Source organism: Gracilinanus agilis, chromosome 4 (genome assembly GCF_016433145.1).
Source record: "Gracilinanus agilis isolate LMUSP501 chromosome 4, AgileGrace, whole genome shotgun sequence".
Taxonomy (NCBI): Eukaryota; Metazoa; Chordata; class Mammalia; order Didelphimorphia; family Didelphidae; genus Gracilinanus; species Gracilinanus agilis.
In genome coordinates, this window is record NC_058133.1 from 385,582,645 (window position 1) to 385,595,041 (window position 12,397).

The 12,397-nt window shown below is 35.2% G+C and overlaps 1 protein-coding gene across 1 annotated transcript in view; it reads left to right on the forward strand.

Annotated features, from left to right (window-relative positions):
• The window catches only part of LAMA2 (laminin subunit alpha 2), a 625,852-nt gene that overhangs the window by 344,831 nt on the left and 268,624 nt on the right, over window positions 1–12,397 (forward strand). Inside the window, 2 exon segments of the mRNA XM_044676961.1 lie at window positions 5,205–5,311; window positions 11,635–11,815. Coding sequence (XP_044532896.1) covers window positions 5,205–5,311; window positions 11,635–11,815 — 288 coding nt within the window.

Genomic DNA, 12,397 nt, shown 5'->3' on the forward strand with positions numbered 1-12,397 from the left:
TGCTGCTATATCGCCACCTAGTGGTCACTCTCCTCTAAGCATCCATGCGCCGGCAAGGAATGGAATCTCCTAAGCTTTAAAAAAGCTGCTTTCTCTAGAGGTAAATGGCAGGCTTTCGTGACAGAAACTGTGGTTTGGTTACCAGTTTCTAAGCACGCGGCACTTGCAGGTTGTAAGCAATAATAACGAATATGCCCCTCCCCCGCCAAAAAAAAAAAAAAAAAGCGCAAAAAAACGACCCTTTCTCTCAGTCTGTCATTGGGGATGATGATAATTTACATTTCTATTTAGCACAATGTGCTTAATAGTTACGACTCTTATTTCATTCTCACAACAACCATGGAAAATAAGGGCTATTAGAATCCCCATTTTATACATGAGCAAACTGGGCTAGACAGAGGTTGACTTAGCCAGTGTCACACAGCTAGTGGCTGAGGTGAGATTTGAACTTGGGTTTTCCCCATTGGATTTCCCTATCCATGGCATCACCTTGGAAATCAGAGTTCAAAATCTGCTTCTGAAACCTAAAAAGCTATGTTTTCCAGGACAAGTTACTTAATCTCAGTGCCTGTGGAAACTAGGATTATGAGTAACAGAAGAATTGGTGACGTTTGCTAGTGGAGGGACTTTGTTTACTGGGAGTTTTCCAGCTTGACAAAATTACAAATTAAAAAAAAAAAAACACATGCACACAACTTCTGAATATAATGAAATTTCTGGCAAGGATTGAATAATGACAAAATATAAAAATAATAATAAATTGAGTGGCTTGAGGGATGAGTTGGTGTTAGGAAATCGTAAAAGCTGATCAGGCTGAATACTGTTATTGGTATGACATAATTTTGTTTTGTTTTTTATTTTTTTAATTAAATTTATTTAGTAAGTCATCATTTTGTGATTTTTAGCCATGTTGATTCTTTAACAACCAGATTTTCCCCATCTCCAACTTAGTTTCTCCTGATCTTAAAATCAAAAACAAAAATGAGGAAAACCTTCCATACCATTTGTTATGGAGAAGGTCTAATGAACAGCATGAAGCTAAAGAAGGGTTATGGGTTAGAAAGATGTGAAAACTACTGCTCCTGAATGGGCCACTATATTTTTATAGTGAAGAATTGGTATGAGGAAAGAGGATTAGGGGAAAAATAAGTAAACAAAGTTTTACCTTTAAAAATAAAATGTTAATATATCACATGAAGATAATAGCAAATACATTTTTACTTTTAATAGCAAATTTGTAATATATTATATAAGGACACATAGCTCTATCCTTCACATTTGCCATAAATTCAAGAGAAAATTTGGTTATTTCAGTTTCCCAAAAAATATTTCCTGAAATTTTGCAACCAATGAGCCACATGTTTATATTAATGTTTTATGGTTTATTTTTGTCAAGCTATCTAACATTTCCTTTCATTTAAAAAAATACTCTGTACTTTTTTTTTAACTTTTTACTACTTTTAAAAGAAAAAAAACAGTTTTCATTGCTTTTAGCACTTTCCAAAATGCTATACATGAATCACCATGTTTATCTAACAAAAATCATTTTATATTATCTAATGTGAGAGAAAAACAGACCTGAGGTTCTAACGTTACTTTCCACTGATTTTTCTGTTTTAAGTATTTTTAGAGATATTGTACCAGTGGAATTAAGAAACTTACACAAAAAATAGAGTTAAAAATAACTCTAATTTCCAAATATAGTGAACAAATAAGCACATATGTAAGAATAAATTCAGACTTAATAATTAAGAGTAAAAACTATGAGATTTATTCCATTGTATTTAACTTTTACTTTAACATTCTTGATTCTCATTCATCAGTAAACTTTATAAACAACGTCTCTCTAACATATCTGATTTCAAAAGTTTGATGACTTTCATCTAGAGCATCTGGAATAAATTGCTATTTTATATTTCAAAGACCATTCTAAATTAACTAGAAGGAAGTAATTAGTTTAAATATCACATCAAATTTATGGGAAATAAGGCAAGGGGAATTCATTGTAGGGATTTGTGATAATACTAATGGTAAGTCAGATTAATAGCAAAATGTTTAATAGAAGTGAATAAAATACAATCATGCAATGTAGGTCACTGCCAGGAGAAAAATCTTTCTCTGCCAGAATTTCAGTATGGTACACCAAACTAGTACTTAGGAGAAGTGGGTTCTAATCCCACCTCTTTTATGAATTTGTAGTACTACCTGGAGGAAATCACTTAATCTTTCTCTAATCCATGGTTTCATCATCTGTAAAATTAAGAGGATTGGACATGGTGGCCTCTCAATTCCCTGATAGCTCTAGAATACTGTCATTCTACTAAGCCCATAATTATCTCAAAGACCAATGTTCAAATCCAGAGTAAAAGGCAAAAGTTGTTTGAGGCAAATATTAACTTTTGGTAGGGCTGGATTTCACCATATCTTCTACCCCACTGACCTTGGGGACTGAAGTCAAGTAGAATATAAAGTAGGATATGATGAGCCAAGGGAGATCCTGTGAAAATGCTTTGACAAAATTTAAGATGGGGAGGAAACACTCTGAGGAAGAAAGATGGGGAGATCAGAGAAGGTTTTTACCTTTTCTCTCTGATAGTAAAATCCCTTTGCCTGTGTCTTCCTTTGTACTGTCATATGTGGCCATGTACAAAGAAAGTTTAAGAAAAAAATATTACTCCCTGTTCCAGAGAATTACATATGCCATGGAAAGACATGGCATTAGAAAGTCCTTAGGATAAAAATGGTGAGTGGGACAGTTGCCCAGATGTATTTTTCTAATCCTGGAATATTTTATAAATTATTTACTTGCTTAAAATAGAAGTTCCTTAAGGACATGGACCGTTTTTATCCATTTTTTTGGTTTTTGTTATCATGTTCTTAGCTTAGCACAACTTTGTTATTGTTCAGTTGTATCTGACTCTACATCCTCCCATGGACAAAGTTGATGGAGTTTTCTTGGCAAAGATACAAGAGTAGTTTGCCATTTTTTCTCCAATGTGTCCTCATATTACACATGAAGTAGTGAGGCAAATAGGGGCTAAGTGACTGGCCCAGAGTCCACAGCTAATTTATATTTGAGGGTAGATTTTTTTTTGAGGGAAGCTCAGATCTTCTTGACTCCAGGCTCACTTCTCAATATTTCAGGCAACTCTTAAAGGCTTTAGATTGCAGAGAAGATGCCAATATGCTTTGATAAAGGGAATTTCCTCATCTGAGTGTTTGATATCGTAGTGACATCATATATCTAGCTCCTATTTCCAATGCTTTATCAAGTCTAAATCTCTTCCTTGAGTTTCAGTCCCATGCTTCCAAGGAATCTTTGGGCATCTCCACCTGCATGTAAAACTGGCACTTCAATTTATCACCTCAATTTGATATTTGTACCACCCTAATACTTCCCTAAATACAAGGTGCCCTGAAAGTCTCAGTAAATTTTAATTTACTATAAAATATTTTAATAATTTTAAGTTTTAAGCTTTATATATGTTATATATATATGTATATATATATATATATTAGTTTAAATTAACTAAAGCATTCATCTTTAAAATTGCACTTTGGGGACACCCTAAATAAGTCACTGTGGAGGGCACTAAGGAAGATACAAAGCTGTTTGACCTTAAAGTAGCTAAAAAAAATAGAAAATAGATGGTATTTGCATAAAATTATAACTCAAAGTAGCACAAAAAAGCCACATGGGAATTCAAAGGAGGGAGAGGTGATGTCTTGCTGGAAAATCAAGGAATTCTTCATAGCGCTTTTGAACTAGGTGGGTATGATTTAGAAAAAGGGAAATTCCTTGAAAAAAGCCATACTTTACTGTTTCAATAGAAAAACCAACGAGGTAAAAGAGTATGGTGAACTTGTGGGGATTAGCAATCAATATTGTTGGTCAAGCAATAAATATATTTTATTAATAATAATTAATGTTGATGCTTTCATATTTTCAAACTGCTTTGCTCCTTTGTTATCTTTACAGTCTATAAATATACAAAATACAATTTTATATATGAGGCAGGTGGATAATGTTAGCCTAATTTTATAGAGGAGAAAATAGGTTCTGAGACTAAAATGACTTATTCAGGTGAGGTCTCATATCTGAGATTCAATCTCAGATTTCTCAAATAAGCTCATGTAGGTAAAGCACTTTGCAAACCTTTAAATGTTATATATAAATGCTAGTTTTTATCATCATTATTATTACTATTATTTTTTTCAATTCTAGTACTTTCCACAAAACCAAAATTACTCAATAGAGATGTATTTTTTCACAATGCATGTAACATTCCAAATTTTGGACTTGATGACCTCTAAGTTGCCTGGCAATTCTAAATTTCTTCAGTTCTACTAAGCCCATAATTTTCTCAATGGTCAATATTCCCAGAGCTGAAGTAAAGGCTAATGTTTTGAGCATATCCCTCCCTTCTAACCACCGAGATTGCTATCTTAAGTTGAAAGAACTAGTCTTGCCTCCATGGTTGCTGACTGACCATGGTGGTGGTTGTTGCAGGCTGGGGTAGTTGTGGTAATTTCTTAAAATAAGATAACATTGAAGTTTGCCTCTACAATTGACTCTTCTTTTCACTGAAACATTTAGAGGCCGTTGTGGAGTTGTCATAAGCTAATGAATGAAACTCTTAGCAAAGTGCCAGAAATACAAATAGAAAAAAATGAGATAGTCCATGTTCCCAAAGAATTCTCATCCTATTTGGGGAAGACGGAATATTTTTTTTATCTTACTTTCTTTGTTTCATCTCAATTCTAAGGCAGAACAGCAATAATGTTAGGCAACTGGGGTTAAGTGACTTGCCCAGGTGACATAGCTAGGAAGTGTCTGAGACCATTTTTGAACCCCAGTCTTCCACACTCCAGGTCTGGCACTCTATCCACTGTGCTATCTAGCTACCCCTAAGCCTTTAGAATTTTAGGAGGGAGTGCCAGGGAAGATGGTAGGTCTAGTGATACTCCATCTTATCATAAAGAATGGAAATTGTTAACTACCATCCCAACCAACTTTCTGGGATGAAGAAAAAGGCAAAGGGGGAGAGGGTGACCCTAGTTGTGGTTGGTCTTCCTCCCACCTGGCTATTCCAGTGGTGTATAGGACGTCAAGAGATTGAGGGAGACGCTGAGGGGAAGTCAAGTTGGTAGGGAAACCCTCATCCTGGGTGGTCTAAACAAGGAATTTCTTTTTCCCTTTGTAGCATGTCGCTGTAACCTCAATGGCTCATTCTCAGAAATTTGTCATACAAAGACGGGACAATGTGAATGTAGACCCAATGTTCAAGGACTTCGATGTGATGAGTGTCAGGTAAGAGATAAGCTTTCCTAGTCTTTTTTCTTCATCTCAAAATCCATAAAGAGCCTTCAGAAACACATTTGAAATTTGATGTATTTAAATAGTAGGTATTATTGGTCTTTTTTAAATTTCTAAATATAGAATAAAATAATATGGATAGTATTGGAATCGGGAAGTCCTGGAGTCAAGGCCTGCTTCAGACACATCTTAGCTATGTGATATTGGTAAATCAGTTAATTTCTGATTACCCCAGACTCCTTTCTGAGACTATAAATTCCTGATTTGCATTGGTAGAGGCATTTTCCACACTGATAGTTCTCTACTTCATCCATGCAGGCCAAAAGAAAAGAAAAATATATATTCAAAGGGGAATTAGGGATTAGTTATGAACATATAGAAAGTCAATGAAATAATTTGAATCATCAGCAAAATTGTATAGCAAATTAACATTTGGCAATCAGCATATTCTTCTTTGGCAATAGAAATGTATAATATTTGCTATAATTCAGATGTCCCTGGAGCAAAAAATATAAACCATTCATATTTAGTATGAGCAATTTTCCAGCTCTTTGAGGAAATTCTTACCACAGGCAAAGCTCAGAGAGGATCTTATTCAGTGCAAAGTAAAACACTTTGTTATCCTTTTATGCCTAGCACAGTTAAATAGCTTTTGATTTTAACAAAATATCTCATTTTTTTATTTTAAACACAGTACTAGCTACTGTTTGAACTTGATAACAGCTTTACAATTTATTAAAATTTATTTTCAAAAGAGAATCATCTTTCAAAAGTGAAATATTTGATAATAAGTCACTGTCAATCACATGTGAATAAGAAATTACCAATCTTATCACAATCAGTAGAGTACACATTTGGAGAATTTCCCCGAGATGGAGCTTTGCCCTGATCCCTACATGTGGGTCCACCTCACTCTTAAGGGCTGATCTCATTCACTTACAAAGCAGGTAGTCAAAGATTGTACTGATCTCTGTAACCAAGAGATAAAAAGAACATAGCATTAACTGTGGTCTCATTAGCAGGCCATATTAGCCAACTGCCCAAAACTGTTTACTTGGAACATAAAACCTATTTTGGCATTAGCTCTGTTCCAATCAGGTTATTTTCACAGGACAATAATTAGTCCTTAAGAACACTAGGCTCAGTAGATAGGTGGCCAGGTCTAGAACCTGGAGGTCCTGAGTTCAAATCTTGTCTAAGCCACTTTCTAATTTTGTTGCCCTGATTAAGTCACTTAACCCTAATTGCATAGCCCTTGCCATTCTTGTCTTAGAGCTTAGTATTGATTCTAAGACAGAAGTAAAGGACATTTTAGAAGAAAAGGAAAGCAACAGAGGGGGGGAAGGAAAGAAGAAATAGAGGGAGGGAGGGAGGAAGGAAGGAGGAAGGGAGAAAGGAAGGGAAAAAGAAAGGAAAAAGAAAGAGAGGGAGAGAGAGAGAAGAAAAAGAGGTGGTGGGGAGGAAAGGTAAAAACAAAAGAAAGGAAGAAAGGAAGAAAGAAAGGAAGAAAGAAAGAAAGAAAGAAAGAAAGAAAGAAAGAAAGAGTCACTTTTCAGGGTCCTGTGAATCTCTACAAAGCTATTATTTTCAGAGCAGCTGTGACACTGCATTTGTGAAGGAAGGTTTCCTCACTAGAGGAACTCACCTACTTCAGCAAAATCACCAGTTTTGTCCAAAAATATGTGCTATGAACACACACTCACACATACACATGTATATTTTTGTATTCATATACACACATTCAGTAGAAGCTACTCCTTCTCTAGTGTCAATGTCCTTCCTTTAGGAATGTCTGGGAATATCATTAAATTTACACTTTTGAATACTGTCTTATGCTCTGTGTTTCACATTCTCTTTTGCCTTTGGCTCTGCAAGCCCCAGTTGCAGTGGGACTCAGAGAAGCAATTCTGTGTGTTTTGTGACTGCAACCCTCTTGGCTCTGTGTCACCTCACTGCGACAGGACTGGAAGATGTGTCTGTAAATCAGGATTTGTAGGTAAAAAGTGTGAATCCAGCAGGCAGGTGCATAAACAGGAGGAAAAGCCATGGATAACTCAGCAACTACAAGGTCCTCCTGCTCCTCTCCCTCCTCCAAGGTGGGGTACTATCAGCGCAAGTGGGTGCCCTCGAGGAGCCTATAAACCCCAATCTCTGGTAACCCCAAAGGCACTGCATGGAATGTGTCTCAGCATGGATTTCTCTGTGTGCTGTAGCTGACATTTTTTTGTCTTTGTGTCCCCAGCACCTAGCACGGTGCCTGGCATACAGGAGGCACTTAATAAATGTTTCCTAATTGATGGTTCCTGGACATGCCTTTATTGAATTATCCTGAGTCAAGAGCATTAATTCTGCACATTGTAAATGTAGAATTATATTGACTGGTAGCTTCAGTTTTTTAAATGTGTCTTCCTAAGGGCTAGTTTGTATCATCCCATTTCCCTTTTCAAAAGCTAACACTGGCACATTATTGTCTCTAGGACAAATAGAAATACCAGAGCCTGATGTTTAAGATCCTCTTTTCCCAATCTGTCTCCAATTCACCTTTCCAGAATCATTTCCCATCACCCCCTTCACTGTCCTCTTTGTTCTAGCCAAAATGAACTACTATATGTTTCTGCCTCTATGTATTCATAAAGGTACCTAACTACACACATATTCTCTCTTTCAGAATTCTTGTTATTCTTAAAGATTCCACTAAGTTCCACTAGTCCAAGGAGCTTTCCCTTATTTACCCCCTGACCCTTGCTCAAAGAGCTCTTTCCATCCTCAAAAATTACTAGAATACCTCATCTAAATCCTCCCATTGGCCCCCATATTCACTACCTTAACTGCATATAGGTTGTAATCCTAATAATAGAATTCCTGGAACCTAATTTTTTTCCCTTCATTTCCTGAATGCTTACTGTGAGACCTTATCAAATAATAGACGCTTAATCATTATTTATTGTCCTACTTCATTATGGTGTATAAAAAATAGCCCTTAGTTCTCAAAGACTGTGCCTAAACCCTGGCAGCTCCTGCCAAACTGAAAGGGCATCATTGAATATTGCAGGGGGGAAAGAGGGAAGAAACAGGGAGGAAGGGAGAGAGAAAGGGGTGTGGGGACAAGGAAAGGAAGAAGGAAAGAATAGACAGTCACAAAACATATCAGCTATGGCATGAAAGATGGTAATTTGCAACTTGAAAGTACCCAAATGCCTAAATAAATCTCACCAAGGTTATTGTATTAGAAACTCATCTAAGTAAGCTTAAAAGCAAGAAAACATGTAACATAATGTCCCTTTTGACTTATTATTATTAATTACTATCTCATCAAGTTTTGTTTATATGGGTTCAGAGGGACAATCACTCCAATAATCTCTTTTATAACAAAAATTAGAAAAGACATAATCAAGTTTTCTGGACAGTTACATCAAGTCTCATTTCTAGTCTTATCCATCTTTTTTTTTAGATCTAATTCTGGTGTCATGCTTTAAAACAAGATCTGTCTGGAGCCCATTGTCTGTCATTCTAGCATACATGTCTTGAGTACCAATTCATGCATACAGACTTGCAAATGTGACTAACTTCTCTTACAACCTAAGAGCTGCTACACTCTGGAAGGGAGAGAAGGAAGAAAACTAAGGATTGGAATAAAGAAATTAAAATTCCTCTTCCTCTTTACCAATCATCTAAAGAAAATAAATACATTCATCTAGTTACCCAGATATTTTTAGATATCTAAACATTTGGCATCATATAAAGAATATATGAACTAAATTTTTATCTGGATATTTGACTATGCAGGCAGAAGGGGGAAATGAAGGAGTGATAAGAAGTAAATTCAAAGAATTCTCCCATTTTTCACTTATAAAATGTCACTAAATTTCAGAAAATTTTACAACAAAGTATGGTTCTTTAAAAATGCATATCATTTTTTAGGGAAAAATCATTAGTTTTTAAAATACAAAATCAGGAGGAAAAGCAGCCCTTCCTTTGCCATTTCCTGTTCTCCTTAGTCCAGTGCAAAACCCTGTTTCAGCCTTTCAGATAATCTTTTCCCCTAGTTTTCACTTTTATAAATAGAATTTATGAGAACCTATCAAACTTCTTATTGAGAGCTGAGCTCTAGACTCTGCTTGGTTGGCTTCAATACATTAATCTGAATGTCTGGCCTGAGATCTTTGTTATTCATGTTTGTTTTCTGAGTGTGCTTTTCTTAACCTTTGAAAGTAATCTTTAAGGGTGGCAATTGCAATTAGAAATGTAATTACTGAATTTGGGTAGTCTTTATTCTGTAGTATCTTGACTTGATGTCTTTTTTATTATTATAATAGGATTTCACTGTTTGGAAATTCTTTATAGGAAATTGCTGCTTGTTGATTTTTTTACAAAACATTTACTGTCAAGCTCTTTGGGTCTTTTAGTTCATTTTAAAAGTAGGGTACTATGCTTTATTTTTTTCTTGTTTGAACTAAATAATACCAAACTATCACATCTATTATTTTGTCCTTTTTTTCTTTTGCTAACATCACTAGCCATTTATCATTTGGGTTCACAAAAAATAAAAATTAGAAGTGGAATGGGAAAATAATGCAAAGTATGTTGAAGTTTCAAATATGAACACATTCAATGTGTAGTAAAATTTGAAAAAACATTAATTTTCAAGAAAACTGATTTTGGTTTTTGTTTTGGTTATTCCCAATATTATTGGCAATATAATGCAGATCATATTAAAAATGTTCTTAGTAATAAAAATTAAATTTTTCTTGGTCAATATGCAATCATCTTTTGAAGTTTCTTTTCACACAAAAAAATAAGGTAAAGTTCATTAAGTTTAATGTTATATTTGGAATTAATTTCCATTATTTTATTATATTTTAATCTCTATGCCCAACAGAGTTGGGATAATGAAAAGAAGACCTTTATTTACAAACTTGGCATTCTATAGTAAAGATACTTTGAATTTTTTGAATAGTAATAAAAAAAGGGGGGTTTGTGCGTAGCCATCATCATTTTTCATTCAATTCTCTTATGACTAAGCACCTATCTGTAAGGTACCTGGCTTGGGTCAAGGTGGAGGTTTTGACTATGGAAGAGTGTTTTAATCAATTCACTTTTAAATAACTTGTATGAGGATAACCCATGAAAATGAAAATTCCTTTCTCTAGCATATCCTTAGAGATCTGTCATCAATAACAAACTCTGGGAAAAATCCCAATTAATTTGTGAGTTTGACTTTGATGTGCACATATTTCCCAAGATAGTTCAGCAAACATGTCACTAACTGCAAATAAAGTAAATTTAGCAAATAATTTTACTGAATCCACATCCTGCTCATTTCTTGCAAATGTTTCACTTAAAAGTCCCAGTGGCAATTGGCCCCTGACTATGCCTAGGAAAAATAATAGACTGTTTATTGTGATAGAAGATAAAATTAATATTTTGCCCTAGTATTTGAAAGTTTGGATTTCAAAATCAAAGATTATTATCAGCATTTACATTTAAACAATTAATATGCAACCAAATAAATATGAGTGATCTGTTTCATTCTGCCAATGTAGATACCACTAATGAGATATATTTATGCAATCAATAGATCCTACATTTAGATTTGGAAGGAGCCTTAGAGACCATCTTGTTCATATTCTCACATTCTATGAAAAAGTTAACTGAGGCCCATAAAGGACCTCTAGGGCCTAGGATGATTTATAGCAGAACTGGGATTCAAAGCCAGGGCCTCTGACTCCCACTAGACCATAATAAAGTTTGTAATGGTGATGAGCAAGAAATACTTTGTGTTTGGTCATAGAAGGAATTGAATAGAAGATATCAGACCAAGAAAGAGAGAGAGAACATTTTTTTTAATTTTTTCTGAAACTGTTTTAAAATAAGATCTAAAGCAATCATGCCAAGTTTTGTGAACCTGTAATCCAGGACCTGAAAGAAGTTAGCTCAACCTAAAAGAAATGAAGCTGTGAACAAGGGAGGTTTTTAATTAAAACTGGAAGCCACCCATGGCTTCCATCTTTTAGATAGATCATTGCTATGACCTTGGGAGGTGTGGGGAAAGGCTAGTTAAAATGTTACAGACCTCAAGATATTGCCCCAGTGCTGCCCTCGCTTCTGATATGACTTCAATTTAATAGTCTTTCTCCTTTGATAGGGCAGGAAATATCTATTAACTTTAATAACAGCCTGGCTGTTGTAGTAATAGCATAAAAGAGAAAAAACCCACAGCCCACAATTCCCTCTGTTCCCACCTGCAAAGCTTTGTTTAGCTGTTATGATTTTGGCTTATTTGTCCTTAACTGGTTTTCCTTTTCCTTCTCTGCCAGCCTCAAACCTTTGGCCTACAATCCTCCCAGGGCTGTGTTCCCTGCAACTGCAATTCCTTTGGATCCAAGTCTTTTGATTGTGAAGAGAGTGGGCAATGCTGGTGCCAGCCTGGGGTGGCAGGAAAGAAATGTGACCGGTGTGCCCATGGCTATTTTAAGTTTCAAGAGGGAGGTTGTACTCGTAAGTAAATCACTATTTCCCTTCATCTTATTATTTAAGGCTTTGGAGGGAAAGAAAAAGCAATCAATATGTTTTCAACATCATAGAAAGATGCAACAATGGGCAAAAAATTATTACTGAGACAGGATTCCTAATAACTGGGAGGAACTCATTGCTAGGGTGAAATGATAGGAAGCTTAATGGTGAAGTTACCATTTGTTTCTAGAATTTGTGTTAGAGAATAAGGGGAAAGCCAAGCATCATTTGATCTGTACCTTAGCTTTGGGGAAGGAAAGATTTCCAAAGATTCAGAGGAAGTAGAGATAGACCTAAACATTCTTTGAAGTTATAATTATGTAAAATATGGCCATTGGTTCTAGCCCGATGAAATCATGCAGTCTGAATTCAAATAATGAGACCACTTCAGAGTATTCACTATTCCCACTAATTGATACCTAGATATACTCAAGTTTAGGAATGCAGTAAGTAAAAGCAATTTGCCCTTGATGAGTTCAAGTAAGCTGCCTCAAATGAATTAATTACATTTTATGATACTGATAGAAGTGGTGAATGGTGGCTGAATCACTATCAGTCATATTTGAA